The sequence below is a fragment of the Lissotriton helveticus genome, chromosome 10, assembly GCF_964261635.1.
Source record: "Lissotriton helveticus chromosome 10, aLisHel1.1, whole genome shotgun sequence".
Classification (NCBI taxonomy): domain Eukaryota; kingdom Metazoa; phylum Chordata; class Amphibia; order Caudata; family Salamandridae; genus Lissotriton; species Lissotriton helveticus.
Window position 1 is genome coordinate 128,771,258 of NC_136071.1, and position 26,595 is coordinate 128,797,852.

At 47.5% G+C, this 26,595-nt stretch overlaps 1 protein-coding gene across 1 annotated transcript in view; it reads right to left on the reverse strand.

Annotated features, from left to right (window-relative positions):
• Nucleotides 1-26,344, reverse strand: part of COX19 (cytochrome c oxidase assembly factor COX19) — a 28,849-nt gene extending 2,505 nt beyond the window's left edge. Inside the window, exons 1-2 of the mRNA XM_078664924.1 lie at nt 26,183-26,344; nt 25,113-25,228 (exon numbers count right to left, since the gene is read on the reverse strand). Coding sequence (XP_078521050.1) covers nt 25,113-25,228; nt 26,183-26,264 — 198 coding nt within the window. The 5' untranslated portion in view covers nt 26,265-26,344. The remainder of the gene's footprint in view (nt 1-25,112; nt 25,229-26,182) is intronic.
• Between the last annotated feature and the right edge of the window lie 251 nt (nt 26,345-26,595).

The following is a 26,595-nucleotide window of genomic DNA, read 5'->3' on the forward strand; positions in this document are numbered from 1 at the left end:
TTTTGTCAGTGTTGAAAATAATCCAGTGTGCTCCTCAAAAGACAAGATAATAACTTATGTATGTGTGTGATGAGTGCACACCTCGTCTGGATAAATCAGAGCATTTTACATTGCAATAAAAGTTAGATTATATTTGAAAACAGCTGCATGGAAATAAAAAGATTATTTGTTTAGCTGGCCATATAGGTAAATCGAGTTACATGCTAAAGGAAGGTGTTAAACAGATATCTAACAATTACTGACAATATACTGGAAAAATTAAAACAAAAACAACCAAAGATTCCATAGCAATAAAATGATCTGTTATGAAATTAAAGAACCCACTCACTTATTATTTTTTTGGCAGACATCTTTATGAAATTCCCAAATAAGGTACCCGATTTTATTTTCCAGAGATAGGCCAAATACTATTTCAGTAGAGTAGTGTGTATAGAACATCCGCAAGCTCTGAGTGAATCAAACACGCCTGCCTTAAACGACAAGGCATAGTGTGGTGGTTCATACAATCAAACACTAACTTGTTTGTGTATTTCAAATCTTGTCCCTCTCTTTAGTGCGTCAGTGGTGGGTCTGTACTACAAAAATCTGAATGAGAGGCTCCTTTAAGAGGCGTCAGCAAACAGCCGGTATCTTGTATGGCTACGTGCGACATTTCATAATGTAGAATACCATTAATGGGCTGAACATGCTCAATGTTACGTTTGGATTTGTCTTTAGGGCTACTGAAGTTGGATCATGCAGGAAGAGGTGCCTGTCACAAATGTGTGCACCTGTCAAACATAACATGTCTCCAAACCTTTCGTCCTTTATTTTACATTAAACGGGTTAGGATGGCACGACAAATGCAATAGTAACAATAAACATGTATGAGGAAACATAATATGCTTAATTGTCACAAACAGGATAAGGACTGGGCAAGTTTGCACCATAGGGAATTTGGTGATGATTAATAGAAGCATCTGGCCCGAGAATATGTATGCTGCTTGAAAATCTGTGCAGCAGATGTGTCTCCCAACAGCATTTTAGAGTGGGTTTGAGAGAATATGTGGCCCAACTGCATTCAATAAGTAGACCCAGGTAAGTAGGTGCAGCGCTGGAGGTATGGATGGATGAGGGGTAATTGAATTATGTTTGCAGCAGAGGACTGTGAAACAACCAGACACTGAAGTGGATCTGATTCACTATTTTTATATAAACAACTGTGCATTCTACAGCTGTAACCCCCAAGTCACGTGACTGTGTTTGAGCCATCTCATTAGGACAACAGTTGCGCACGTGGATTGGGAGCACACCTACGCAAGATTATAAACTGTTGCCTATTAACATATTACGCTACTCGTTCACACTGACTTGAAACAAAAAATCTAATCGGGCAGAGACTATTTTTTAACCCAATCTGCCACTAAAAGATGAGCACGAATTTCAAAGTAACCTACAACTTTACCTTCCGGAACCTCTGTGGGAACTGGAATGAAGGGTCACGTTATCTCTTCTTGTGCAGTTAGGTGAGCAATATGTGTGTGTGAACTGTAAACAATTGTTACCTAACACTGTGCTACGTTAAATTATCATAACCCACTTCTGTTGGCTAAACTGGTTGTTAAAGACCCTGAACTGGGCCTCTAATGATGGCGAGGGCCTTTAAGTACCATTTTAGCTCGATGCAGAAAGGCTATTAAAACCTTTCACCCTTTGGACAGTCGAATGTTCTAAATTAAAAAGGGAGAAACAGAGAGGCAAACATTGGAATGTTAAAGGCGAAGGCTTATACCAACGACTACTTCCCCATAGCCAGTCCTTTGTCCTGAGTGTAGCTCACAACATTCCAAGGTTCTAACTAGCATTGCATTTGGTTGGTCTTTAAGGTACAACAGCACATAGTTTGCGTGGGGGAGATCACATGGCAATATTGGGCAATTTCCAGCCATTCTCAGTTTCTTACACTTTGAGGTGGAATGCCAAAGGTTTTACGACGGGAGGATATTGTACAGGCTAGAGAGGGCAGCCTTACCTAGTGGTCTGTGCTCCTCTGGATGAATATACCCAGCGGATCTAACCTGGGCGCTGAGTAGAGCAATATGATACAACTGAGCATCATGGGGCCCACGCCAATCTTTTCCTGCACAGAGTTTAAGTAGGGCCACCCAAGGAAGTCCAATGATTTCTCCATGTCAAGTGCTGCAAGAGCATCAACTGGGAGGTCGGGCGTGCCGCGTGCAGGACAGTAAGGGGCATTGCGGTCGGATGTTGGGCGAGGTATTGAGATCTGAAAAGAATCCCCTCTAGTCTGAATGTACCAGGATTGCTGGCATCAGAAGAAGTATGTTAGAAATGACCACGGCAAGCATTTGTAGTCTAAATTTAGAGGCGATCGCGGTCTGTATGAGGCGCTATCTATTTCATCTTTGCCTGGCTTTGGCAATACTATTATCAAGGCTTTTGCCCTGCAGAATGCTCATATTTCTTCTGTCATTAAATAACTCTAATAGCTTTGGGCACGTTTTAAAGGCAAGCCTCTTTTTAACCTTTATTTAAAATAGTTAAAGATAACAGAGAGTTACATCAATTACACAGTGATGCATTCATGGTATTTCAAAAACCTTATAGACATGTTGTAATGCGGGTACAGGAGTTGTGAAATAGAGGAAGAATAACGTCCAGGGCACATTTCAGTTAACATCAAATGTGTTGCGGTTGCAACATACCCACCCAGGTGTTCGAGTGGAGCAGAAAAATCAGCGCTTTTCAAACCATGTTCAAAGTTTTAGTCGTCAGGGGTTCGATCAGCAAGATGCGCCTACAGCGGTGCCCATGTGTCTTGAGGTCTCGATATGGCAGACATAAGCATGCTGAAATTGAAGGACAGTGCATAGCAGTAGATCAATTCTTTGAGTCAGTCTGCCACAGTTAGAAGGGTGGCCTCTCCGCCAGTGCATTGCCACCCGCCTTTTTGCTAGGAGGAGATCTAATGATGTATGTTTGCACATGGAGACTGGAATATCTTTCATGTACCACAAGAGAGCCACTGTGGAATAAGGCCTTTCTTGTGGTTCATCCTCCTGCCTAGATCCAGAAATATCTCCAGCCAGAAGTCAGGCACACAAGGGCAGAAGCTAGACTCTACGTCAGGTGTCAGAAACTCTGCGTTTACTTCATGACAGCGCAGAGAGTCAGTATTTTCTCTTCTAGACCATGTCTGTACAAACGCTCAGGAGTAAGATAAAAGTGCTGAATGAACTTCAATTGAATTAAAATGTGCTTGTCATGTGGTGAAGACATTTTAAGTAGCTGAGCAACAGTATCTCATAAAATCACACATTATTTTCCTATTAAATTCAGCGTGTCACTTTAGTCGCCCCTTCGAGAGAGCCAAAGGTGCAGAGATCCATGACAGCACATCTAGGCAGTAATTGGCATGTACTGGGGTAGGGCTACGTATCATATATGCTAGCAATCGTAGGAATTCAGGTTCGGTTAAGAATTCTGGGAACGTCTCTTTGACAGCACTGCAAATTCTAAGCAATATGTCAAGCGTTGTCTTGTCCGGGGTGTGATTCCTGATGTGGCCCAGATCACAGAATTCATTATTATGAACCAGGTTTCCCAATTTAGCTATTTGGTTTAAGGGCAAACCTTTTGTAGATTCCACCGAGAGTCCATCTGACTCTGGTGCTTTGTTCGTACCCATAGAGTGGATTGCTTCCCTTCTACAATCTGTAGTTCTGGGTTGCTCTAATGTGTCAGCCCTCTCCCTTGGTAATCATACAAGTTCTCTCAATGCAAGAAAGGCATGCATCCTTTTTGAAATTATTTCAGGCATAGATGGTTGAGTGCATAATTCTTTATTCTGTAAGTACCTCTGGTTTGGAGTTCACAATGTCATTCCCAGGATCCACTGAGAACTCATTTTGATCCTCAGCTGCTCTGCCACGATCAGTGAAGCCAGTCTTCTTTTGAGCAGATTTTCTTCGTATATGTCTTATAGTCAAAACTGCGCAACCCATCCAAGTTGGTGTATAAGGATTGTCATATCTCGCTAACTGTGGTGCCTAAAGTCTGATCTGCAGAGTAAACTTGTTCTAGTGCGTTCAGGGCCGCCTCTGTCTAGGCCAAGTCACACAGGATCATATTCCGTATTCCTTTTTAGTTCTTAATACACTCCCCTTTGATCCTTTCATCCTAAAAGCCTCATTATTATTATTAGGGAGTTTTATAAAGCGCCTGGTTTACGCCCATAGGCGTGTTCCCGCGCTGTGGTAGGTAGGGTTAACAGTCTAAACAGCCATCACAGTTACCTAGCATCTGAAGAGATGAGTCTTAAGTTTCCGCCTAAACAAGGATTCTGAATGCTCCAAACGTAGTTCTGGCGGCAGGTCATTCCACCGCTTCGCCGCCAGATATCTGAATGATCTGCCCCCCATGCGTGCTTTCTTTATTTTGGGGATTTTCAGAAGTCCTGTACAGGAGGAGCGCAAACTCCTTGTAGGCTCGTACCAAGTAACCAGACTCTGTAGCGGGGCAGGGGCTTTGCCTCTCAGAATGCGGTGACATGTGGCAAGAGCCTTGAATTCCACCCTGCTCCTGACCGGAAGCCAGTGCAAAGCCTGGAGCGCTGCCCTGGAGGACGATCTTCTAGGAAGCCTCAAGACAAGGCGAGCGGCAGCATTTTGCAGCACCTGGAGGCGGTTGAGAGCCTTTCCCGTGGCCCCCAGATACAACAAGTTGCTGTAATCCAGGCGCGAGGTGACTAAAGCATGCACCAGCGTCCGGCGAGCTGTGATAGGCAGGAGATCCAAGACCTTCCTCAGAGTTTTTAAAACTCCGAAGCATGTCCCTACCACTCGGCTAACCTGGGAGCCGAAGGCGAGATCAACATCCAGCCATACCCCCAGGTTCCTTACCTCCTGGCAGGGAACAGGTACCTCTCCTAGGCACGATGGCCACCACGCCGACGACCAAGCAGATGGGCTTCCCCCCACCACGAGCACCTCGGTCTTACTGCCAATGAGTTTCAGGCAGTTGGCGGACATCCAGGCTGCCAATTCTTGCATGCAGACTCTGAACTTGTCCGCCACTAGACCAGGTGCACGTGAGAGGGATATTACCAGCTGCGTGTCGTCGGCATAGGACACAAGACGTAGTCCATAGCTTTCAACAATGGTCGCTAGCGGGGAGACATATAGGTTGAACAGGGTCGGACTCAGGGACGAGCCCTGCGGCACGCCCTGGCCCAACCCAATCTCCCTAGAATAGCAATCTCCCTGGCGGACTTGGAAGCATCTGCCTGACAGGAAGGACTGGATCCATCTAAGCGCAGCTCCCGACACCCCTCCGTCATTCAGACACTGTAGCAAGGTGGAATGAGCTACAGTGTCGAATGCTGCACTTAGGTCCAAGAGGATCAGGGCCATAGTTTGGCCCTCATCCACTCCCTGCCGTATAGACTCTACTGCCATGAGCAATGCTGACTCCGTCGAATGCCGTGGGCGGAAGCCAAATTGAGAGTCATGGAGTAGGGAAGCTTCCTCTACAAAGCCCATCAGCTGAAAGTTTACAATTTTTTCAGCAATCTTTGCCATGTATGGCAAGAGGGAAATGGGGCGAAGATTGTCTAACCTATCGTAGCTGATATTGGGCTTCTTTTGGAGAGGAAGAACTACTGCTCGTTTCCAGGCATCTGGGACAGTGTAGGTCTCAAACGAGATATCCAGGAGATGACGGATATATGGCTCTAAGACATGCAGACTGCCCATCAGGCGTCTGGGTGTAGTGGGGTCTCGAGGGGAGCCTGATTTAATTGACCCACAAATCTGGATGAGTTTTTCAGTAGGTGGGGTTACGAGGGTCGTTAGCACCCGTTGTTCTCCCCTTACCTCGAGTACCTCTACAGTCTCAGGGTCTATGATGGCCCGGCTGGGGAAAGCCGAATAGATGGTTGCTACCTTATTGGCAAAAAACTCCGCTACTCGGTTGCAGTTGTCCACCGTGCAGAATTCTTCTGGGACTGTTGCAGGCTTCCCCACCGAAAGGGATTTGTATATTAAAAACAATTCCTTCGAGGAGTTCTCAGCTTCCCCAATCCTGGTGTCGTAATACACCTTTTTAGCCTTTCTGATTAGTCTGTGGTAGTTGCGCCTACTTGAAACATAATCCATTCTGGCTTGGGTGGCGAAATCTACTCTCCACCGCCTTTCTGCACGTTTGCACGCGATCTTGGCCATGCGCACCTCTTCCTTAAACCAAGATGCCGTTTTCAGTGCACGTCCCTCTGTTTTAATCTGTGCGAGCGGGGCAACTTGGTCCAGGGCAACTAAGATGCGCTGGTCCAGGTTATTATTAACTTCTTCCACATCCTCTCCCCCTGGTCCGTCCCCCACCATGGGAGCCTCATTAAACCTGGCAAGGGAAAAGTTAGCCCATCTCCGTCTCGGGCGATGCAGTGCTACCTTTTCCGATACTCTAGCTCCCGAAATAGAGATCGAGAAGGGCACCAGATGGTGGTCCGACCAGGGGATAGGTACGGGGGTCAAGGCCTCCACTTGTCCCCAATTGGCAAAAATAGGGTCCAACAAATGGCCCCGTTGATGGGTAGGAAATTCACCTATCAGCTCGAGCTGAAGCGCACTCAGCTCTTTGCATAGGTCCCCTGCCACCTTATCAACAGGATCGTCCAAGTGTAGGTTGAGGTCACCCAACACCAGGAACTTATCCGTGCGTAGGGCTACCTCTGTAACACTTTCAACCAGGCTGTCTACAAATCTGGCTGATGGGCCAGGTGGCCTGTATATCAAGAGGCCCTTCACAGTGTACCCCCCGTTAACTTGAATGGAGAATGCACCCACCTCACTATCTGTGACCACAGTCTGCTCCAAAAGGCAGTGTAAGCCCTGCCTTGCAACAATGGCTATTCCTCCACCTCTGCCCTTCGGTCTATCTTGCCTTACAAGGGTATAGCCCTCCGGGATGGCTTCCAGGGCCTCTGGGGAGGAGTCACAGTCCAGCCATGTCTCCATGAGAAAAACTAAATCCCATTGTTTTTCCCTAAGGAGATCATAAATATCTAGTCTGTGCTTGCGTAGCGACCGGACATCCAACAAGCCACAGATCAGCTTGTAATGCTCCCTTTTAGTCTTTTTAGACAGGTCAAACGTGAACTGGCAGTGGCTACAACCAGAGTTCTTTTCCACACTCATACTGTGCGGACAAAAGTTGCTAGCACCCCTATTGCGGAGGGACAGCAGATCAGCTCTGCTCCAGCGTATGTGTCCTATCGGAAGGGCAGGGGTCAAGGCCCTGGCCCGCGGCCGGCCGCGGACGGGCGCAGACGGGCTTAACTTAGGCGCAACTTCGTCGCGCCTTCGTCGCGTTTGCTGCGCTCGTCCACTGCGCTGCCAAGAGTGCATCCGCCTTTTATGCCCCAAAGCAAGTGCCTCAGGAGCACTAGACCGCTAACCGGTCCCCCCGCTCACCGGAAGTGGCAGTCTCGACCTTCCTCGCCCTCCGCGCAACGGTGCTAGTCACCGCGTCGGACCAGGGCGGGAAGGAGGGAAGAGATCAGCCCTGGCGTCAGGTACAAGCAGGTAAGCCAGCAATCTTAACGTGGCACATGAAATTAAAATGGGAAGCCTAAATCGCTATCCCGTGAAAGGCTTGTGCAATTGCAATTTCAGCAGAAAATTAAAACGCATTTAAAACTGCCTCAGCGCCGAGCACAGTGGCTGTAGACACTGCCACTGCCTACTCACCACCACGCGCGCCGGCTCCTCCAGTGCCTTTTATGCCCCAAAGCGAGTGCCTCAGGAGCACTAGACCGCTAACCGGTCCCCCCGCTCACCGGAAGTGGCAGTCTCGACCTTCCTCGCCCTCCGCGCAAAGGTGCTAGTCACCGCGTCGGACCAGGGCGGGAAGGAGGGAAGAGATCAGCCCTGGTGTCATATTCTAATCCTTTTTCACTACCACGTTTTTGTTGTCAATAACGTAGTGATCTATTGTATTCCCTATAGTTCTGCAAAATGTCGGGTCCTGAAAGGCTGTCGCTTGCAGTCATCATGTTGCTATAGACACGAGCAGTCTGCCCCAGCCTATGGACATCATTACTGATCTATGGTCAGAGACTGTCTTGCATAGGTATTCAGTAGAGGATACTCTACACAGTGTTCCAGTCTGCCTCAGGAGTCTGGTATGTAAATCATGCACTCTGGAAGAAAAGGAGCATGTGTGTACTTTGCAATGGTGTCTAGGAACGCTATACAAGTTCCAAATGCCAATCTTTGAGAGCTAATGCATTTGTGGCACGTACGCTGGCTCGCAGCGATGAGAGCAACCTGTTTATTTCTATTTCAATCTATATAACAGTTAAATTATCCAATACAAACCACATATGAGAAGCCATCATCTATCATGTTGCAATACCTCATGTAGAAGTTCATCTGGCAAGGTATTAGGAGCTAAGACACAAACCTCCCTCACCCATATCAGTGCTCCCCAGGAAAATGAAAAGTACACTGTTGATGTCAGATTCCGTTTCCATCTATTCTGCAAATTCAGGATCTCAGATTTGCCTAAATAAGACAGGCTATCTGGCTGCTATCTGGTTATCCGGGTTTCCTTGTTTTCTAGCGAACGCTTTGTGTGCAGCTTCGTGGCCATTGCTGCAAACGTTCCACTTTAATATTTTATATATTGTATGGTAAGGAATTGCATTTGCTAGGTAGCCACTGCACATCTTGAGGTCCACTTGGGACCCTTTTCCCCTAAGTGGCTCCAGTTGGCCCGTTACAGCCGCAAGTTCCATCTCTGCTATTGTGTCTATTTCTTTAATCCATAATCTATCAAGCCAAGTGGGGTCAGTCTACGGCGGTGGACATCTTCCACATTTCCACTATCTTTTTTTGAGTGCTCTAGGGAACCCCCATGAGGCATTGGATTTCCATTCATTCACCAGTTAATGGCAGATCTCTTAGGGCCCGGTGTAAACTAGTTAGGTGCAAGTGTCCCGTCCAAGACACACATGGGGCTGTGCTGGGGTTGTCCAAGCTCCCTCCCTCCCCAAGCGTTGGGGCTGCCACATCAGTTTAGCTTGGGTGCAACCTTCCTGCAGCGCTCAGCCCAGTACCAAAAAGAGTCATATGTCAGATCTGGCAGTGAGTCAGTGTTTATTTCCAAGCCCAGCAGCCTCAATGGTGCCTTCTCCAATGGCATCTTGCGAGCGTGATGGGCCCAGATTCAATACAGGTGGCAATGGTGAGAGTGAGAGAGGACTGCTTGGCTGCTGTGGGTACACAGTCTGCCTCAGCAGTGAAAATAAAGGAGGCTCACCACCAATGAACACAACCTTGCACAGTAGCAGTTGGCCACAGGGTCCGATACCAACCCTCGCTGTCCATGGCCATTGACTGCATGTGTTGGTGGGGGGGGGGGGGGGGGGAGTGGGCTCAGACCCTATTCTCCAGCTAGCCCAGCACCCAACCCAAGTGGGTGGCCAGTCGCCCGTAAAGCATTGCATTTTACAGTGCGCTGCCGGGGTTTGGCTGATGGCCTCGCTGGCCCAACCTCATACGAGTGTCCAACCCCACCACTGTGCACAACCTTCAGTCATGCACAGTGGTGGGCTGGCCATGTGTCCATCTCCAACTGTGCACATCCTTTGGCATGTGGGTCTGGTTTATGACCAGACTCTTCCCATAGTTTTTTTTATGTTTTAGCAGTACCCCTACTGTGGGATGACAGAGGGTGCCATGCTGGGTACCACAGAGTTGCAGGACCAGAGGAGCAAAGCAGACAATAAACAATCTCTAGTTTAAAGCAGAGCCCTCAGTGACTCTGTAAATGATGGAAATAGAAGAATTGAAAGGACAAAGCAAAACGGATTGATATAAATTGATGAGAAAAGAGACCAGCCATTGATGAGCTTGCTTACAGATACCCAACTGCAAACTACTGGTGATCAGAGTTGAGTGACAGACAGTATCAAGAGCAGCAGAAATGTTTAATAAGACAAGGCTGCTGAGCTGCCTTTATCTAGAATTTGTCTAAGAGTCATACGGAGTCGGATGTAATAGAGTTGGGTTATAATTACAGGGATAACTGTTTATTGACATTATTTCCAGCACTTTGAAGGGAAAGGGTAGGCGAGAGATGCCCCATCGGAGAATTTTTTGAAGACAGCTTTGACCAGGGTGTGCTTCCAGATGGCCAGAACAGTTGCAGACTCTAGAGACAGATTACACAGTTTGCCAATTATATGGCCTGTGATGTAAAAATCCATAAACAAGAATGTGAGGTAGACAATAATACAGAGTTGATCCAGAGCAACAGATTGTAGGAGGCCTCAGACTCAACAGGTGAGGCATTTGCAGGGGAAGATCCTTGATTAGAGGTTGTACAAAGTTTTATACTATAGTATAGATATTTTAGAGTCAGACTAGGACATATGTGGAATCTGAATAAGGCTGTGATCGTTTTTAAGGTTGACTTGTAGGTGATAATGTCATCAAAAAAAAGAGTGAGGATTATATGGAACATGCCCTTTTCCCCTGGGTAATCAGTTATAATAAAAGGAACGAGCCCTAACAAAGTCAACTGCATCCAAAAGCAATAGTACTCCAAAAACCATTAGGTTTTTTAGATGACCTTTCACCCACCAAGCTAGTTGGTGGCATGCATCATCATCGGGTTCCCACCTAGGGTGCCGAGTGCATCCTAGGTGTGCTTTGATGCCGGGTATTGTTGTGAAAGGCAGTGAAATAAGTGAATTTTAAAACTGTCTCAAGGATCCTCCTATAGGCCAGGAGAAATTTTAATAATGAGGTCCTAGGGCAAGGTTAAAAACGGAATGTGGATGTTATGAGATATAATTGATCTTAAACATACTTAGATTGTACTACATGTTTTAGCCAATATCAAATAGATTACCAGGCTTTCTACAGGACCAGAGGTGAAAAGGCCATGAAAACATGGCCTCAGTGTAGTGAAAATACACATGCTTAGATGTACCAATTATTGGAGGGTTGGTAAAAATGGCGATTTCTGGTTGGCTAAGGCTGGCGCCAAAGCCAGGCAGAAACCACCACTCTAGTCAGGGCAAGGAAGTCACCCGCCAAAGATAACCCCTGCTCACCCCCTTGGTAACTTGGCACAAGCAGTCAGGCTTATCCCGGAGGCGATGTGTGAAGCGTTTGCGCGCGCACCCAGCAACAACACCCAAGGCCCACCACACAAGGTTATATATAAAAATAGCCTTTGTATTATACCAAACACATTAGATAATAAAGACACAATTTACAATTTACACTGTGCCACTGGCACGGGCGGAATTTACAGGGGATTATATACACGGGACAGGGCCACGTGGGCCACTGTCAGGAATAAGCACTTGGTAGAACTAACACTTTTGAGGAATAGCACTTTGTAGGAATAGCACTTGGAACATAGAATAATTGTAGCACAAAATAGCAACTGTAGCACACAACCAGTAACCACTGGTAAAAGGTAAGTACACACTACGCAACCCTAACCACCTTAGGCATATATCACGCAGGGCACCATGAACCCGCTAGTATAACTATACTAGGAAACACAACCTCCTAAGCATAAACACATTTAGAGGTATAGGCAAAAAGGCATTGCGTATTATGCTTCTGAGGCTCTGAAGAAACAATAGGGCCAAAACAACGTGGGAGCCTCGTGGGCTCGAGTAGCAAAATGGCCTCAAATCACGCTAGAACCTCGTGGGCTCTGATTAAATTGCTGCCAACTGGGGGGAGCGGCCTGCTGCCAGCCGGGGCCACTCTACCTCCCGAAATGCCCCCAAATCAGGTGGGGCCTCGTGGACTCTGAACAAGTAGGCCCCCGTCTTTGGAGCCTCGGGGCTCGAAATGCATCAATGCCCCCAGGTCACGTTGGAGCCTTGTGGGAGCCTCGCAGGCTCTAAATAAACAACTGCCCCCGGGAGCCTCGGGCTCTGGAAAGGAAATGCTACACATGGCCGAGGAGCGATCCGCGGGGACGCCCGCACTCACCGGCTGCTTGGGAGGCGTTGTCTCCTCTCTGCGGCGGTAGGGGAAGCTCTCTTCCCTTTGGCTTCCTCCCGGCCCCTCACAGCAGCGGGCCGGACTCTGCCACAGGGGGGGCTCTCCCCTGGAGCCGGGACTTCCTGCCCCCGCTCTGCGTCCCGATGACGTGTCGGTTGGAGTCCCGGTTGCCAGGCAACCTTCTGGCTTCACTCAGGGCTGCGGCGGGGATTGGTAGATGCCCCCAGGAGCGCGGGTGATTGGTCACGGACTCCGGGCCCTTGGCGGTGATTCTTTGAGACAGACGAGGGGTAGGCTCCCTCTGCTTCCCGATGTAAAACGGAGTGGGCACCTGTGAAAGATTAAAGTACGGCAGAAATGCGGCGTGGGGCAGCCGCGAAAAAGCGGCACAACGCGGGGTGGGCTCCCGCTCGGGGGAGACAACGGCAGATAAGCGGGGTAGGCTCCCGCGCCGTAAATCAGCCAGGCAGGGGGATCTCCACACCGGGGAATCCCTCAGGGCAGGGATCACTGCTCCAGCAGTGCAAATGTGCTATTCTCAGAAGGGGGAGGCCGGAGCTTCCCAGGGGCTGGCAGGCAGGAATCCCAAAAGTCCAGGCAATGCTCTTTTAGAAAGACAGGGGGGGGGCAAAGGCTGGGCCCAGGGGCCAGCTCACAGGGCCCTCCAGGCAGGGAGGCAGTCGGCAGGGAGGCAGTCCCCAGTGGCAGTCCTCCTGGCGCCCAGCAGCAGCAGGCCCCCCTCAAGTTATGATCAGGAAAGAACATTTTGCAAGGGGTCACAGCCCCTTTTTTATACACATAAATCCTTTGTCTAGGTTGCAGGGTTGGGGAAGACCAGTCGCAGCTGGTTTTTGGAGCACTCTGTTATGCTCAGCCCCTCGACCTTATTGATGCGCAGATCGCGACCCTGATCCTTGGCCTGAAGGAAACCCTATCTGCTCTAGGGACTCTCCAGTTGCCCTTCCCTCCATCCCCACCACTCCACATCCCTCCTCATCCCCCTAGGAATGACTATCCCAATACCAACCGGGCTCATCCTCACCCAGGCTCCCTGCCTCCTGGCACTAAAGGCCGGACGGAACCGCGAACAGGCAATCCCAGAAGAACTATAACCTCCCTCTCCCCCCAGGAAGTGAGCGCTCTCGTCGCCTCGTACGAACTCCCCCCGAACCAGTCAGCCCAGGACCCACTCACGAACTCGAATCTCACCTCTTCGATACAAGTCATCACCGGAGTGGGTACAGACCCCCCCCCCCCCCCCCCCCGTAGAGCCACTAGACCTCCACTGTTTCTTTCCACCATACCCAGAGCCAAGCCTGACAAGTTAAAAGCGAAAGAAGACCCCCCCATGAACTGTATGCTTATCAACAGCCGGTCCGCAGTCCAACATGCTACGGAAATAGTAGAAGCCATCCTCTCTCATGACCTGGATGTAGCCTTCATCACGGAAACGTGGCTAAATACCCTATCCCTCCCCATTCTGGACATGCTGGTGCCACCCGGCTTCTCAATTATCCGCAAAGACAGGCCCTTACACAAAGGTGGGGGCATAGCAATTATCCACAACAAGCACTGGCGTTGCCAATAGGTCTCGCAGTAGGAAAGTTGGAGCTATTGGTTTTGTAAATGACATTTTATATTTATGTTTTGTGATTTACAATGCCAATACTTTTAACTTTAGCATGACACTTTTAGCATTTGTAATGCCACATGTTTTGTATTGACGTGACTTAGATGTATTGATATTACAAATAAAAATGGCTTTTAATTTTTTTAAATAATTAATACTTAAATAAAAGTGATTGTAATTTATAATGGCAATGGTCCAAAGTAGATAAAATAGTGGAAAAATTGAAAAACTGTGGCACAGAAAACAGGGCAGAAATTCATATCTGGCGTTTGCATAACAAACTAAATCTCAGCATAATTGTTATGGAAACTTTTACCAAAACAAATATTTTGAAGGCAGGTTAATAAAACCCACAATAAGTATTGGCGTTTTGATAGAGAACAGTGTTGAAAATCAGGGGCTGACCCCCTATATGCCTTTGCGCTTTCACTGGAAGGACTTCCCATGGTTGGGGGGGGAGGCAACCTTACTGCCCAGCAGCTGGCCGTAGCTTTGCAGACCTGATGCGAGTCACGGCCGCCAGGCCGTGAAGTGTGAAGCAGTGGGCGGGGAAGCAGATCCCTTTGAAGCTCTCGGAGGCAAGGCGAGACGCTGTCCAAACGTGGACAATGACGCTATATAGACATATATATATATATGATGTCTATACTTCCGGATCGCCTGGCAGCTAACCGACTGGCCGAACACATTGTAGAGGAAGGAGTAATATGTAAGACCAGGTAGCATTGGAGCATTGTCGGCATCTCAGCCAATCAAAGTGCGTCGGTCAGAATAGCGAAGCATTTATTGGCTGCAGAGAGCAAATGCCTTTGATGAATACAAACCCTGTTCTAGAGCAACACGAGTTTAATGTGGTGGGTGAACCGATGTTGAGTTAATCGGGATCCTGTCTGTAAAATGAAAGCTGCACCTTCTCAGCTGGTGGCAGCCTGGATATGGACAGTTAAGAGAGCTGGGTCGACCCTGGACGTTTCAGACTGCAAGACTGTAAGATCCCGGTCACGGGTAAATCAGCTCGAAGAATCTGGTGGGATCTAGTAATGTTATAAACAAGAGTATGTCCGAGTGGAGTATCCGTTTCCTCTGTCAAAGATGCGTCCTCGAATAAAAAAAGCCCATACATTAATAAAAACCCCGGCACATGAAAAGAAGAAAAAGATGCGAGCACAGTGTGAGGGTGAGGGGGCAACGCAGGGGGCAGGATTACAAACGCCACGGGAGAGGGGAGCAATTGGAGTGCGGCGGAAGCAGCAAAGGGCTGGGAGAGGAGGAAAGGTGGGAGGGAACACGGCCTGGGGGAAGCTGGCTGGGGAGGGGGAGGAGAAATGCAAGTAAAGGGTGTGCGCAGGGAGAGAGAGGGGAGGTGCTGGAGCTGGGGAACAGATGGCCGTGAAAGTTTATGGCCCAAAAGCGCGTGCCTGTGGCCACGTGAACTCGAAGAAAACCGCACGAAAAACCCCGTGGTTTCACGAGTATTTTGAGCACTTGAATTCTCGCCATTTCCCATTCCTTCGGAATGGAAAAGGCGAGACCTAAAAATGACCTTTCCATCTCCGAAGCTCCCTCCTGCCTGTACAGCTCCTTTGAATGCCTGTCGGTCAATATCAAATCTCACTGTCAGAGCTCACGGCAATGCCATCTCCTACACCATCCCCCGGGCAATTCCAACGAATTTAGAGCCCAGCTCTCGGACCTCATCACCCAATCAGCACTTAACAGCGACAACAGTTTAATTCTAGGCGACCTCAACCTAAGATGGAATGAATCTAATAACCCGCTGATTCAATCTCTCAACACCCTTCTACAAGACAATGATTTGATCCAACACTGCTCAGAGGAAACGCATTACAGAGGAGCGACCCTGGATGCCATCATTGCAAACAAAAATGCAATCTCGATTGATCACATCATCCCGGTGGACTGGTCAGACCACCACATCATTCTCTTTCATATCATTCAGCCGGCCCTATCCCTCCCACCCACCCAAGCCCCCCCTAAGTGGGTTAGGAACACTTCCAGAATCCCCCGAGACAAGCTATAAGAAGGTCTCAGCACACTACTCCCGAACACGATGGAGTCCCTCTCAACCTCGGATCTCCCCTCGCTCTACCATTCTAAATTGGAGCTCGCCCTGGACCAGCTGGCACCTCTGAAACTAAAAAACCCAGAAGCATCCCCTCTAGGTCTTGGGTCTCTACTGACATCAATGAGGAAAGAAGACATCTAAGAGCCGTGGAAAGAACCTGGAGGACCAACTCCACCGCCCTCCATCGAGACCAACTCAAGACAGCACGCAAAAACTATTATACCCACATCAAGAGCAAAAAGTCATCCTTTTTCTGCTCCGCCCTAGACAATGCCAAAAAACGCCCCAAAGAACTCTTCAACATCATTAGGAACCAAACTTCCAGCCCTAAGGCAGCCAACCTAGTAGCATCCAAGACCCAATGCGAAAACTTTGCAAGCTTTTTCAATGAAAATAAATCGCCAAAATTGATCGCTCATTCAGCACGAGCCCTGCACCCAACCACAACCCCCCAGTAACCCCGTCTATCCTCTGGGCATCCTTCCAGCCGGTTAAGGAAGAAATGAAGAATAAGCAATCTTATCGCCGCCGCTAAACCCTCATTTCACTCCCTCGATCAACTTCCCTCGAGACTGACTAAGGATTTGAAGCTCACTCTAGCCCCTATCTGGGCCAAGATCATCAACAGCTCCTTGAACGAGGGCTTCTTCCCCGACTGCCTTAAACTAGGTCAAGTCACACCACTTCTGAAAAAACCTGGCCTTGATCTCATGGACTTGAACAACTTTAGACCGGTCTCGAACCTTCCGTTCCTAGCCAAAATTCTTGAAAGATGCGTGCTTTCACAATTAACCCAACATCTTGAGAATTCTAATCTATTGGACCCACACCAGTCAGGGTTCAGGAAAGGCTGCAGTACTGAAACCGCAATCCTAAATGTCCTAGATGATCTACACATGTCACTCGACTCCAACCAATGTAGCCTTCTCATCCTCCTTGACCTCTCGGCTGCGTTCGACACAGTGGATCATACCCTCCTACTCAACGCCCTCCGAGAGAGAGCGGGCATCGAAAAGACAGTCTTAAAATGGTTCTCCTCTTTTCTTAACAACCGCACTCAAAAAATAAAGATCAACAGCTTCGAATCTGACCCCCTCCCCATCAGTAGAGGAGTCCCTCAAGGGTCAGTACTCTCTCCACAACTCTTCAACATCTACATGGAACCCCTCACCTCACTTCTAAGGAACTCCAACATCCCCTTCCACCTTTACGCGGATGACAAACAACTCTATTTGAAAACCACTTCGATCGCAGACATTCACAGACTTAATGCGACACTCATGGAGGTCCAACAGTGGCTCGCAGCCAATCACCTCAAACTGAATGAAGAAAAAACAGAAGTTCTCCTAATTTCGAACAAAGATGAAAACCCACAAATAGTGGAATGGCTCAAAGCCCTATATGCCCTCAACGTCTCTCTAACGCCAACGGATTCCGCAAAATCCCTAGGAATCACTCTCGATCCCAAACTGGACATGAATAAACACATCTCTAAAACCGCCAAAAGCGCGTTCCTGAACCTGAAACTTCTATACAAAATCAAACCCTTCCTCCCCCCCAAAGACCTGAAACAGGCCACGCAGGCACTTGTGCTCTCCAGAATTGACTATGCCATCGCAGTGCTGACTGGAACTGCCACCTCGCACCTAGGACCTCTCACCTCCACCCTCAACGCAGCAGCAAGAATGGTCACAGGAACAAAGAAATTTGACCACATCTCTCCAGCACTCAAAGAACTGAAATAGCTCCCGATTGACCAACGAGCCAACTTCCGCACAGCTTGCCTCACACATAAAGCCCTACATACAGGCAAACCGGAATATCTGGCCTCCAAACTCAAAAGGGCGGTCAGTCCAGGAACCTCAGAAGCTCCAACACACTACTACTCATCCCTATGAAATCACAGAAACGCAAAACCTCAAATAAATCCTTTGCGGGGTATGCCCACAGGATCTGGAACTCTATCCCCCCCCACATCAGAATGACCGCCTCCTTCCCGCAATTCAAATCGCTACTCAAAGCCCTATTTCTTGAACACTCTGGTGCCTAAGGAGAACCCCACGCCTGATGGTCGAAGTCCGCTTTCTCTCTGAACCCAGAGTCGGCTGACTCGCTCCTGATCTCCGTCCCAAACTGCGCTCATATTACTGTCGTACAGACTCTATTTCCTGCTTGTTGTTCTTGATTCCTGTTTTGCTTATTTTCATTTGCTGCATATCTGTATTTGCTGTGAAGCGCTCTAACCCTCGAGTCCAGCTAGCGCTATACAAAACTTCAATAAATAAATAAATAAATAAATAAATAAATCTGGCTGTCAATCTCTCTATTCACCACCGGGGCAGACCCATCCTGACTCCTGGAGCCAGGCACACCAGCCAGCTCCAGCCAATCACAAGTCAGACAGTCATTTCACCTTTATTACACAGACATGCCAACTTCTAGAAGTGGCACTTCCACACTAGACACATTAACGCCGCACACATCATCGCGCAGCATTTAATCACACGAGTCCGCACATACCAAACTCGACCCTGCACTCCCCACACATCAGGAACTAACATGGACACACACATTCCCCATGCATTCCTATGGGAGGGCAGGCCAATCTCACCACACGCACTCAGAGAGCGCACGCACTTTACACTGGGACACAGTGAAAGTGCGGAGAAGCCAAAAATAACTAACACCAAGTCACATACCAAAGCAAAAAGTTTAGGGGTGAACCTGCCAGAAAGGCCAAGTCCAACAAGGGTGAACCAGTCACTCACGGTTTTTCACTCTGTAATCTGTATCTCTAAATTTTCAAATTCACTTTTCTTACTGCCTTTCACAACAATACCTGCTCAGCTGTAATCAGGGGTTGAAGCACACCTAGGATGCATTTGGCACCCTAGGTGGAAACCCGATGATGAAGCGTGGTGGCTGAGGGTTCTTCTAAGAAACCTAATGGTTTACCTAGTACGATTGCTTTTGGATGCAGTTGACTTTGTTAGGGCTCGCACCTTTTGTTATAACTGTCTTGTAGGTGAACCAAGCTTCTACACTGGAAGATACTCTTCATAGTTGTTAAGTTTTTTTGCATTTCCACTTGGTATAATGTAGTTCTTCCATAGATCAAGGTGCAGCCCCCGGAGAACCCAGGTGACACTGATGCAGTTTAAGGGGTGTCACAATGTGCAAAAGCACCAGATACCCAAAAATTAAAAATATTGTTCACGCTAAAAATATCACGGGCAGGGTTGCAGGAGGGTCTTTAGGAGCACTGAAGACATTAGAATGAATAACTTTAGACCCAGAGCAACGTGCAACCAGTTTAGAAAAGGAGGAGGTGCACTTGATTGACTTCTGACAACTAAGGGAGTAGGGAACAGCAACATGGTCTGTCCAGAATGTTACCTCAGTTAGTGAAAATAGGATCCAAAGAATTTCCAGTGTCTCCGGAGTCTTATCCCTTCCCCCATTTTTCCCCATGTTCATAACTGAGGTAGTATTATCCTGTACCTTCTTTGGTACAGGTGGACGATTGGAACTATCTGCTATATCCCTTGAGGGTGTAATCCTTCAAACAAATCCCAACAGTATTTCACAAAGCTTGCTCCTTCCCACATTCAATGGCACCTATTACGTAAACGGCCCAATGTCTAAGCAATGTAAAGGCAACTAACAGAAGGAAAAGCAGCACCGGTAGGAAAAGACTCTTTTTTATTTGCCCTTTGATGTGGTCTCAAAGTTCGAGGCAGGTAAGTTCAATTTCTATCACCCTATGCTTTGGGCTACCACTTTGTCACAAGGAACAAGTAAACGTATGTAAATGTAAATGTATGTGTCTTGTAAAGCGCACTGCTGCCCTGAGGCGTCGTGGCGCTGTAGACCGCTGGGGAACCTGTCCTGGCTATCCCTGTGAGATGGTCCCTACTGGGTATCTCCAAGGTGAAACCAGGCATCCCCAGCGAATGTGGGGGGCTGTTGTAGAGATGAGGCAAGCTAATGCCCAGAGTTGCCGAGTATGATCCCTGGTTAGAGAAGGCACCGAGGCGAGCATTATCGAGTCCGCTGACCCTGGTCCACGACCCTGCCGCGTCGGGAATTAAACCCTGGTCCCGGGCCGTTCTCTGCTTCCGGGTCTGCCGCCTCTAACCAGTGAGCCACACCACTCCACTAGCCACACCACTCCACTATGCAATCTTTTCTATGAGGGGCAAGCAAGGGGTGCTTCCTATTTTTGTCTAACTTTCGACATGATCTGACAGGGTTGCTATGACCATTGTCACAGCTCTAATTCCAGAAACGGTGTTGAGATAGTAGTAAGGCTGCACCAGGACAATCTTCAGTCACACTTACAACTGTCATGTCGGCATGCCATTATCCCAGTTTGTTTGGAGACCTGAAGCGGCAAAAGAATGGTCAAAAGACCTCGCTTCCACCACCTCCAGGTACTTTATGCAGATCCTCTCTGGTCACACCCTTTGTGCTGGATGTTCTCACATAGGTTTGGGCTATAAACACGCACCTACTCTTAGATAAGGGACAGGTACATTTCAAGAAACCCCAAAGATGAATAGTGCTTTGTTTCCTATGATGCACAAAATTCCACCAGATCCATTAAATCCTGCAATTCGATTGCGGGAGCCAGGCACAAAATCCTTTGAAATATTTGTATTTGTATTTGGATTTAGGATTTGTAGAGCGCCTTATCACCCAGGGGTCTCTAAGCGCTTAGCGGAGAGTGGACACAGAGTTGTTAGGGGAGCAAGCTAGATGGTACCCCATGCCTCCTGAAACAGCACAGTTTTTAGCTTTTTCCTGAAGGGCAACAGACTTGTTTCTTTGCGCAGGTTCTCTGGCAGTTTGTTCCATGCAATGGGAATTGTGTAGGAGAAAGTGCGCCCTCCTAGAGAGGACAGTTTGAACCGTGGGCAGACCAACAGTGCAGCCTCTACTGATCGTAAATTCCTGCTAGGGGCATACGGGACAAGACGTTCCTTAATGTATTTAGGGGCTTGCCCGTATAAGGCTTTATGCGTAATGCATAGGCCCTTGAACTTGGCCCGCTGTTTCACTGGCAGCCAGTGAAGTTTGCGAAGAAGGGGGGTGGCATGGGTCCTTCTTGGTTTTTTACAAATGAGCCTGGCCGCGTCGTTCATGACAATCTGGAGTCTGTTCGTCAGCTTTTGTGGAGTACTGACATACAGAACATTGCCGTAGTCCAGCCGTGCCAGGATTAATGCTGATACTGCTCTCCTGAGAGTGTCCGCCGTCAGGATGGGGGACAATTTACGCAGTTGTCTCATTAGGCCCACACAAGTGCCCACTACAGCTGAGACCTGGGCTGACATAGTGAGGTTGGCATCTAAAATTATGCCTAGGCTTTTTACTGTTTCTGCAGGTACTGGGGGGTTTCCTAATTCAGTGGGCCATAAGAGGTCACTCCAAGGGCTAGATGTTGTCGTAATTGCAAGCACCTCAGTCTTATCAGGATTAATCTTTAATGAATTTGCCGTCATCCAATTGACGGTAAATTTTAAGATGTTTTGCAATTTCTGATCTGCTGTTGGAGTGTTACCAATTTGAATGATGATCTGAGTGTCATCAGCGTAATTGTATATACTGCAGTCCATCTGATTTAGTGATGAGATAAGGGGTTGCAGATATGCATTAAACATCAAGGGTGACAGGGCCGAGCCCTGTGGGACTCCACATGTGATCCTTGCTGCCTCTGATACCAGGTCATCCAGCTGTACTCTCTGAACCCGTTCACCGAGGAACGAGGTCAGCCAGGCATGGGCCGTGCCCTGGATACCGAAGTCCCACATCCGCGACAGTAGTAGGTCATGATTGACCGTATCAAATGCCGCGGAGAGGTCAAGCAGCACCAGGGCACAAGGATCTTTTTATCTGCTTTAAGTCGCAGGTCGTCTAGCACGGAAAGCATGACCAATTCCGTGCTATTGTGGGCCCTGAATCCGGCCTGGTTGGGTTCCAACAAGGAATTGTTCTCAAGATGATGAGAGAGGCTGGGCAGCACATGCTGCTCCATTATTTTGGCTAAAAAAGGGAGTTGTGAAATGGGCCTGTAGTTTTTCAAGATCTTGGTATCAGCCCCTGCCTTTTTGAAGAGAGGAATCAAATCGGGCTTCCTTAAGGTTGGAAGGGACCTGTCCGGATGTGAGTGAGCTGTTTAGGAGCGAAAGTATGTCATCCTCCAGTCCTGGCCAGGCTTGTTTGTAGATCCTCGGAGGGCATGGGTCTGCCGGTGAGCCTGATTTGACTTGACCCATCACTATTTTCAAAGTTTCTTTAGTGAGTAAGGGTAGTGAAGTTAGGGGCTGGGTGACTGTGGGGGTAGGTTTTTGAGTGATTCCCGGGCAGTCCAGTCTAGGGGTGGTCTCGATTTCTGTCAGGAGGTCAGATATCTTGGTGGTGAAGAATGACTGGAATTTATGGCAGTCTTCTTGCGTGAAGGAGGGGGGCTGTTCCTTCTTTTTCCTCAGTTCTGTAAGAACTTTGAAAATTTCTTTCTGGGGATTGGGTGCTGTCGCAATTCTGCTTTCGTAAAACTCACCTTTCCTGGCCCTAATAGCTTGTTTGTAAGTGGTGAGTTCTTTGGCTTGGTAATTAGGATCATACCCCTTTCGCCAGGCTCTCTCGCTCTGGCGCAGGGAGCGTTTCAGGAGTCTCAGGGCATCATTGAACCAGGGGGCCCCTTTTCCTTTGTCCCCAATTTTTACCCTTCGTGCAGGTGCCACTGCCTCAATGGCATTTTCCAGTTTTAGTGACAGTTTGAGGCTGGCCCTCTCAACGTCATCCTCTGGTAGTCTGTTAAGGTGGGAGGGTTTCTCTAATGTGGATCATAGAGTATCAGTATTGATTGAATTCCACCATCTCACAACCTGCCACTCGGCGGTGGGGATTACTCTTTGCCCCGGGAATGCTAATCTACCCTGCAGCAGGTGATGATCCGACCATATGCAGGGCGAGATAGTGACAGGGCTCAGCACCGGGACTGAGGTCCAAATCAGATCCAATGTGTGACCTTTCTTGTGTGTTGAACCTGTCACTATCTGGGTTAGTTCTAGCGCGGTCATAGCCTCTTCTAACTGTTTGGACATTGCGTCTTTAGTGGACTCCTCCCAGTGGAGATTGAAATCTCCCATTACCACAAGACCCTCATACCTTGTTCGAAGGTCGTGGACCAGTCCCAAAAAAGGCTCGATAAAGGCTGGGGGAGTTCTAGGGGGGCGATAGACGATGAGTATCGCCAGGCAATTGGTGGTAGAACAAAGCTTGACTCCCAAGATGTCCGCACCCTCTATACTTTCAGCACAAATGGTTTCCGATTTAAAGGAGTTTTTATAAAAAACGGCAACTCCCCCCCCTTCCTACCGTCTATCCTATTGTGGGTGGTGGCGCTGAAGTTGGGTGGCAGTGCTGCCACCAAGTCGGGCATGGACGAATCCTCTAGCCACGTCTCCGTGACTCCTAATATATCTAGGTTGCCTTCTTGGAGCAAAGAGAACACCTCCAAATTGTGTTTTTGGAGGGAGCGTGTGTTGAGCAGGGCAACGCTCTGTGATGTTACTTTTCCTCTTTCCCTCCTAGTGTTAGTTTTACTAATAGATGATTCGGCTATGGGTTTCAGCAGTTCCTCCCGCCTCAGTGCCTCCACTGCTTGCGGGCTAATAAGACCGGTTTTATTATTTAGTGCAAGCAAGGCTTCCCTGGAGTACCACGGTTCCGGCCCAGGGGTCGTGGCCCCTGGTCCCGACCAGGCGCGGACGGGCGCAGACGGGCTTGCCTTTGGCGCACCTTCGGCGCCCCCGCTGCACCCGTCCGCTGTGCTTCCTGTATGAGGGTGCCATTTTATACACTCGAGGGCGGGAGTGCGGGCGGGGCGAAGCGCTCGAATCCTAGCCCACCAGCCTTCTCCTCACCCACGATGGCAGCCCCGCGTAGCCCTAACTCAGCTACAATCGAGGTGAGTGACACAGAGCAAAAAGCCTAAAACCCTAATATCGGTTTTGGATTTTCTCCTAGCGTTAAGAGCAGGTCCCGGCTTTCCGCCTCAGGACGCTGTGGAATAGAGGGAGCTAACAGTTATTAAAGTGCCTCAGATTACTGTGCAAAGTAGCAAATTGACAAAGCAAATATCACAGTTTTAAAAACAATTAAAATGTTAAAAACGCCTTCAGCGCTCAGCGCAATATAAAGAGATGCTTCAGATCTTACATAAGAAAAGCAGATGCCACTTTGGCTGCAGCACCTATTTATCTCAGGCATTTCCTGCTTTGTAACAAGTGTTGGTATCTCCGTAGGGCAGAAGGGGCTTAGAGGTTGTAGTTAAGACAGAGCACAGTCACAGTTAAGAAAACACCACCAGAAATAATGGATATAAATAAGAAAAATAAAAAAGCACCAAGCGTGAAAACAAACAAGGAAGGGAGTGCAAACTGAATTAGCCCTTGCATTGAAAGACGTGTATTCCTAGAAAATTGACCAGAACAAGGCGTATCTCCATTACCATAGGTACATACTTGATGTACAAAGGCTACCCTGCATTATCAATGACTCACAGGAGGAACAGTCAGATGAGAAAACAAATCTACTAAGACCTTACAGTGACTACCTGAATCAAAGACTTTGTTATTCAATCCTTGTTTAACAAGCTATCATCCTTGCGTTATTTAAATGGAAAAACGGTGCAGGCGCATATGAATGTTATGCAATGGCAAAACTTGGATTCCTTGGCTACTTCTGCTGGAGCCAGTCCGAGCTGGTGACCAATGCCCCCAACATTTTTCTAACACCAGCCATTTAATATACTTAATATGTGGTCCAGAGTTCTGGAAATTAAGAAAAACAGACTTGGCACATGATTTGTAAATTATTTGCAGCGCAAGTTTTACTTATTGGTGCTAATGGCTCCTTTTAGGAATGTAAATTCATACTTTAATTCACAAAAAAGGAACTTGCACTCATAAATGGATTTACACGTTCTCTGCTACTTTAGTGAATTATAACTAAAGGATAGAGCTCATAATCCGTGCTTTGGCAAAAATCCATATAGTGGAGTTATTATAGTGTACACAAACATTTCCACAATTATTCATACAGTGCCTTTCCAGGGTGGAACAGAAGGAAGCATGTCCAACAATGTAGGAACTGATGCTTCTCCTTGGAGAATCATGTTCTCTGTGAAGAAGAAAAGTGCATGCCACTCATGCAAATGCATTTTCACACACAATTGTACACCATGCATTGTGTGTACAGCTGTCATTAAAAGCCAGCAGCATGAATAAGGGCATCTAAATCTTGTATTCATTGATAATATGTCACAGCAGTGGAAAAATAAATGTTTGATGTCTACTTGCCTATCCATTCTGCACTCTAGGTATTCCTTTGATTCATTTCTGCACGATGTATTTTCAAAATGATTTGCTCTAAGGCACTTCATGAATCGCTCTTTGAAATCCTTGCATTCACCTGCAAAGGGAAGGTAAAGTTTAAATTAAATAAACTCACAAAACATTTGTAGTAAAATTATGTTTCACATGTCCAATTGTTTTATCCTGTTTTGAAAAAAATGTTTTGGGGTTTGATTCACACACAAAAAAGTAATTTTACTCTCTCTTTTAATTTATTGAAGATCAACTGCTCTTCTATAGTTCTTGTTAGGAAAGTTAGTCGATTGGAAACAATGCATACACCACTATCCCATTGCACTATCAATAAAACGCATATTATAGGTGTTGGTCAGCATTTTCGAAAGAGGAATAACACCTCTCTCAAATCAGTCCAGATTATGTCTATTTTTTTAAATCGCTAATTTTCGGAGAAAATATTGAATTGGGCGCCAATCCAAAAATGTAGTGTTTGGCTAAACTGCCCATTCAAATAACTGCAACTCAAATAAATACAACTTGACGTGGAACAAGAAAAAATTGTAAAAGTCAGAAATCTGCTTGTGTTCGCCAGTAACTTTACATGCTATAAATTCTGACAACGGTATTAAACCGGATTTAGCATCCGGTAAATATGACAAGTTTTGCTGTTTTACCTTTCGGCACCTAGGGTTTTACCACCGTAAACCCGCCCAATCCAAAAACAATTAGGTGTATTTTCTATGACATTCCCAAAAACAATTAGGTGCATTTTCTATGCCATTCCGACTCCTGCAAAACCTTCCACTATCTCCAACCTGCGCACCTACCACCGTTCCCTTTCTTAGATTGCTAAAGGTCTGATCCTAGTACGACATAAAACATTTCCACTCCATCCATTTCAACCTATAATGTATGTTTTAACGTTCATTCGCTCAATCGGGGAGTTAAAAGTACACACACGATCGTTGTTTACAAGCCGGCTTTGCTGACCTCACTAAGGTCGCTGCATAGGATAACACACAACTGTCCACAATCAGCACACTCTTTAATTTACCGAAGTGATCTAATGGAAAGGAGCCTTTGTCCGGAGGACGAGGTTTAAATGTTTTGCTTCCGAAATTCATCGCAGTGGACATAATGACAAGAGAAAAGAAAACAACTTCTAGCTACTTTCTGCTGATGGCAACTCGTTAACACTAGACAGAGGATAGAAACCACTTCCTGAAGGTGGGTTGTAAACGGCATCCTGATTCGTCTACCTTGACAGATTCTGATTGGTTAGATGAGACTGTACATTTGATTGGCTTTGAATTCTTTTCTAACGCACGTGTTAAGTGAGGATGCTTAGCGCGGTGCATGAGAAAAAGGTGCATTGGCTTAGGGTGGCCCTTTAATTGTAGGGTCGCCACACTTCTCAGAGAAAATAGTGGCAAATTATTCACTTTTAAGATTTTGCAGCAGCCCAGA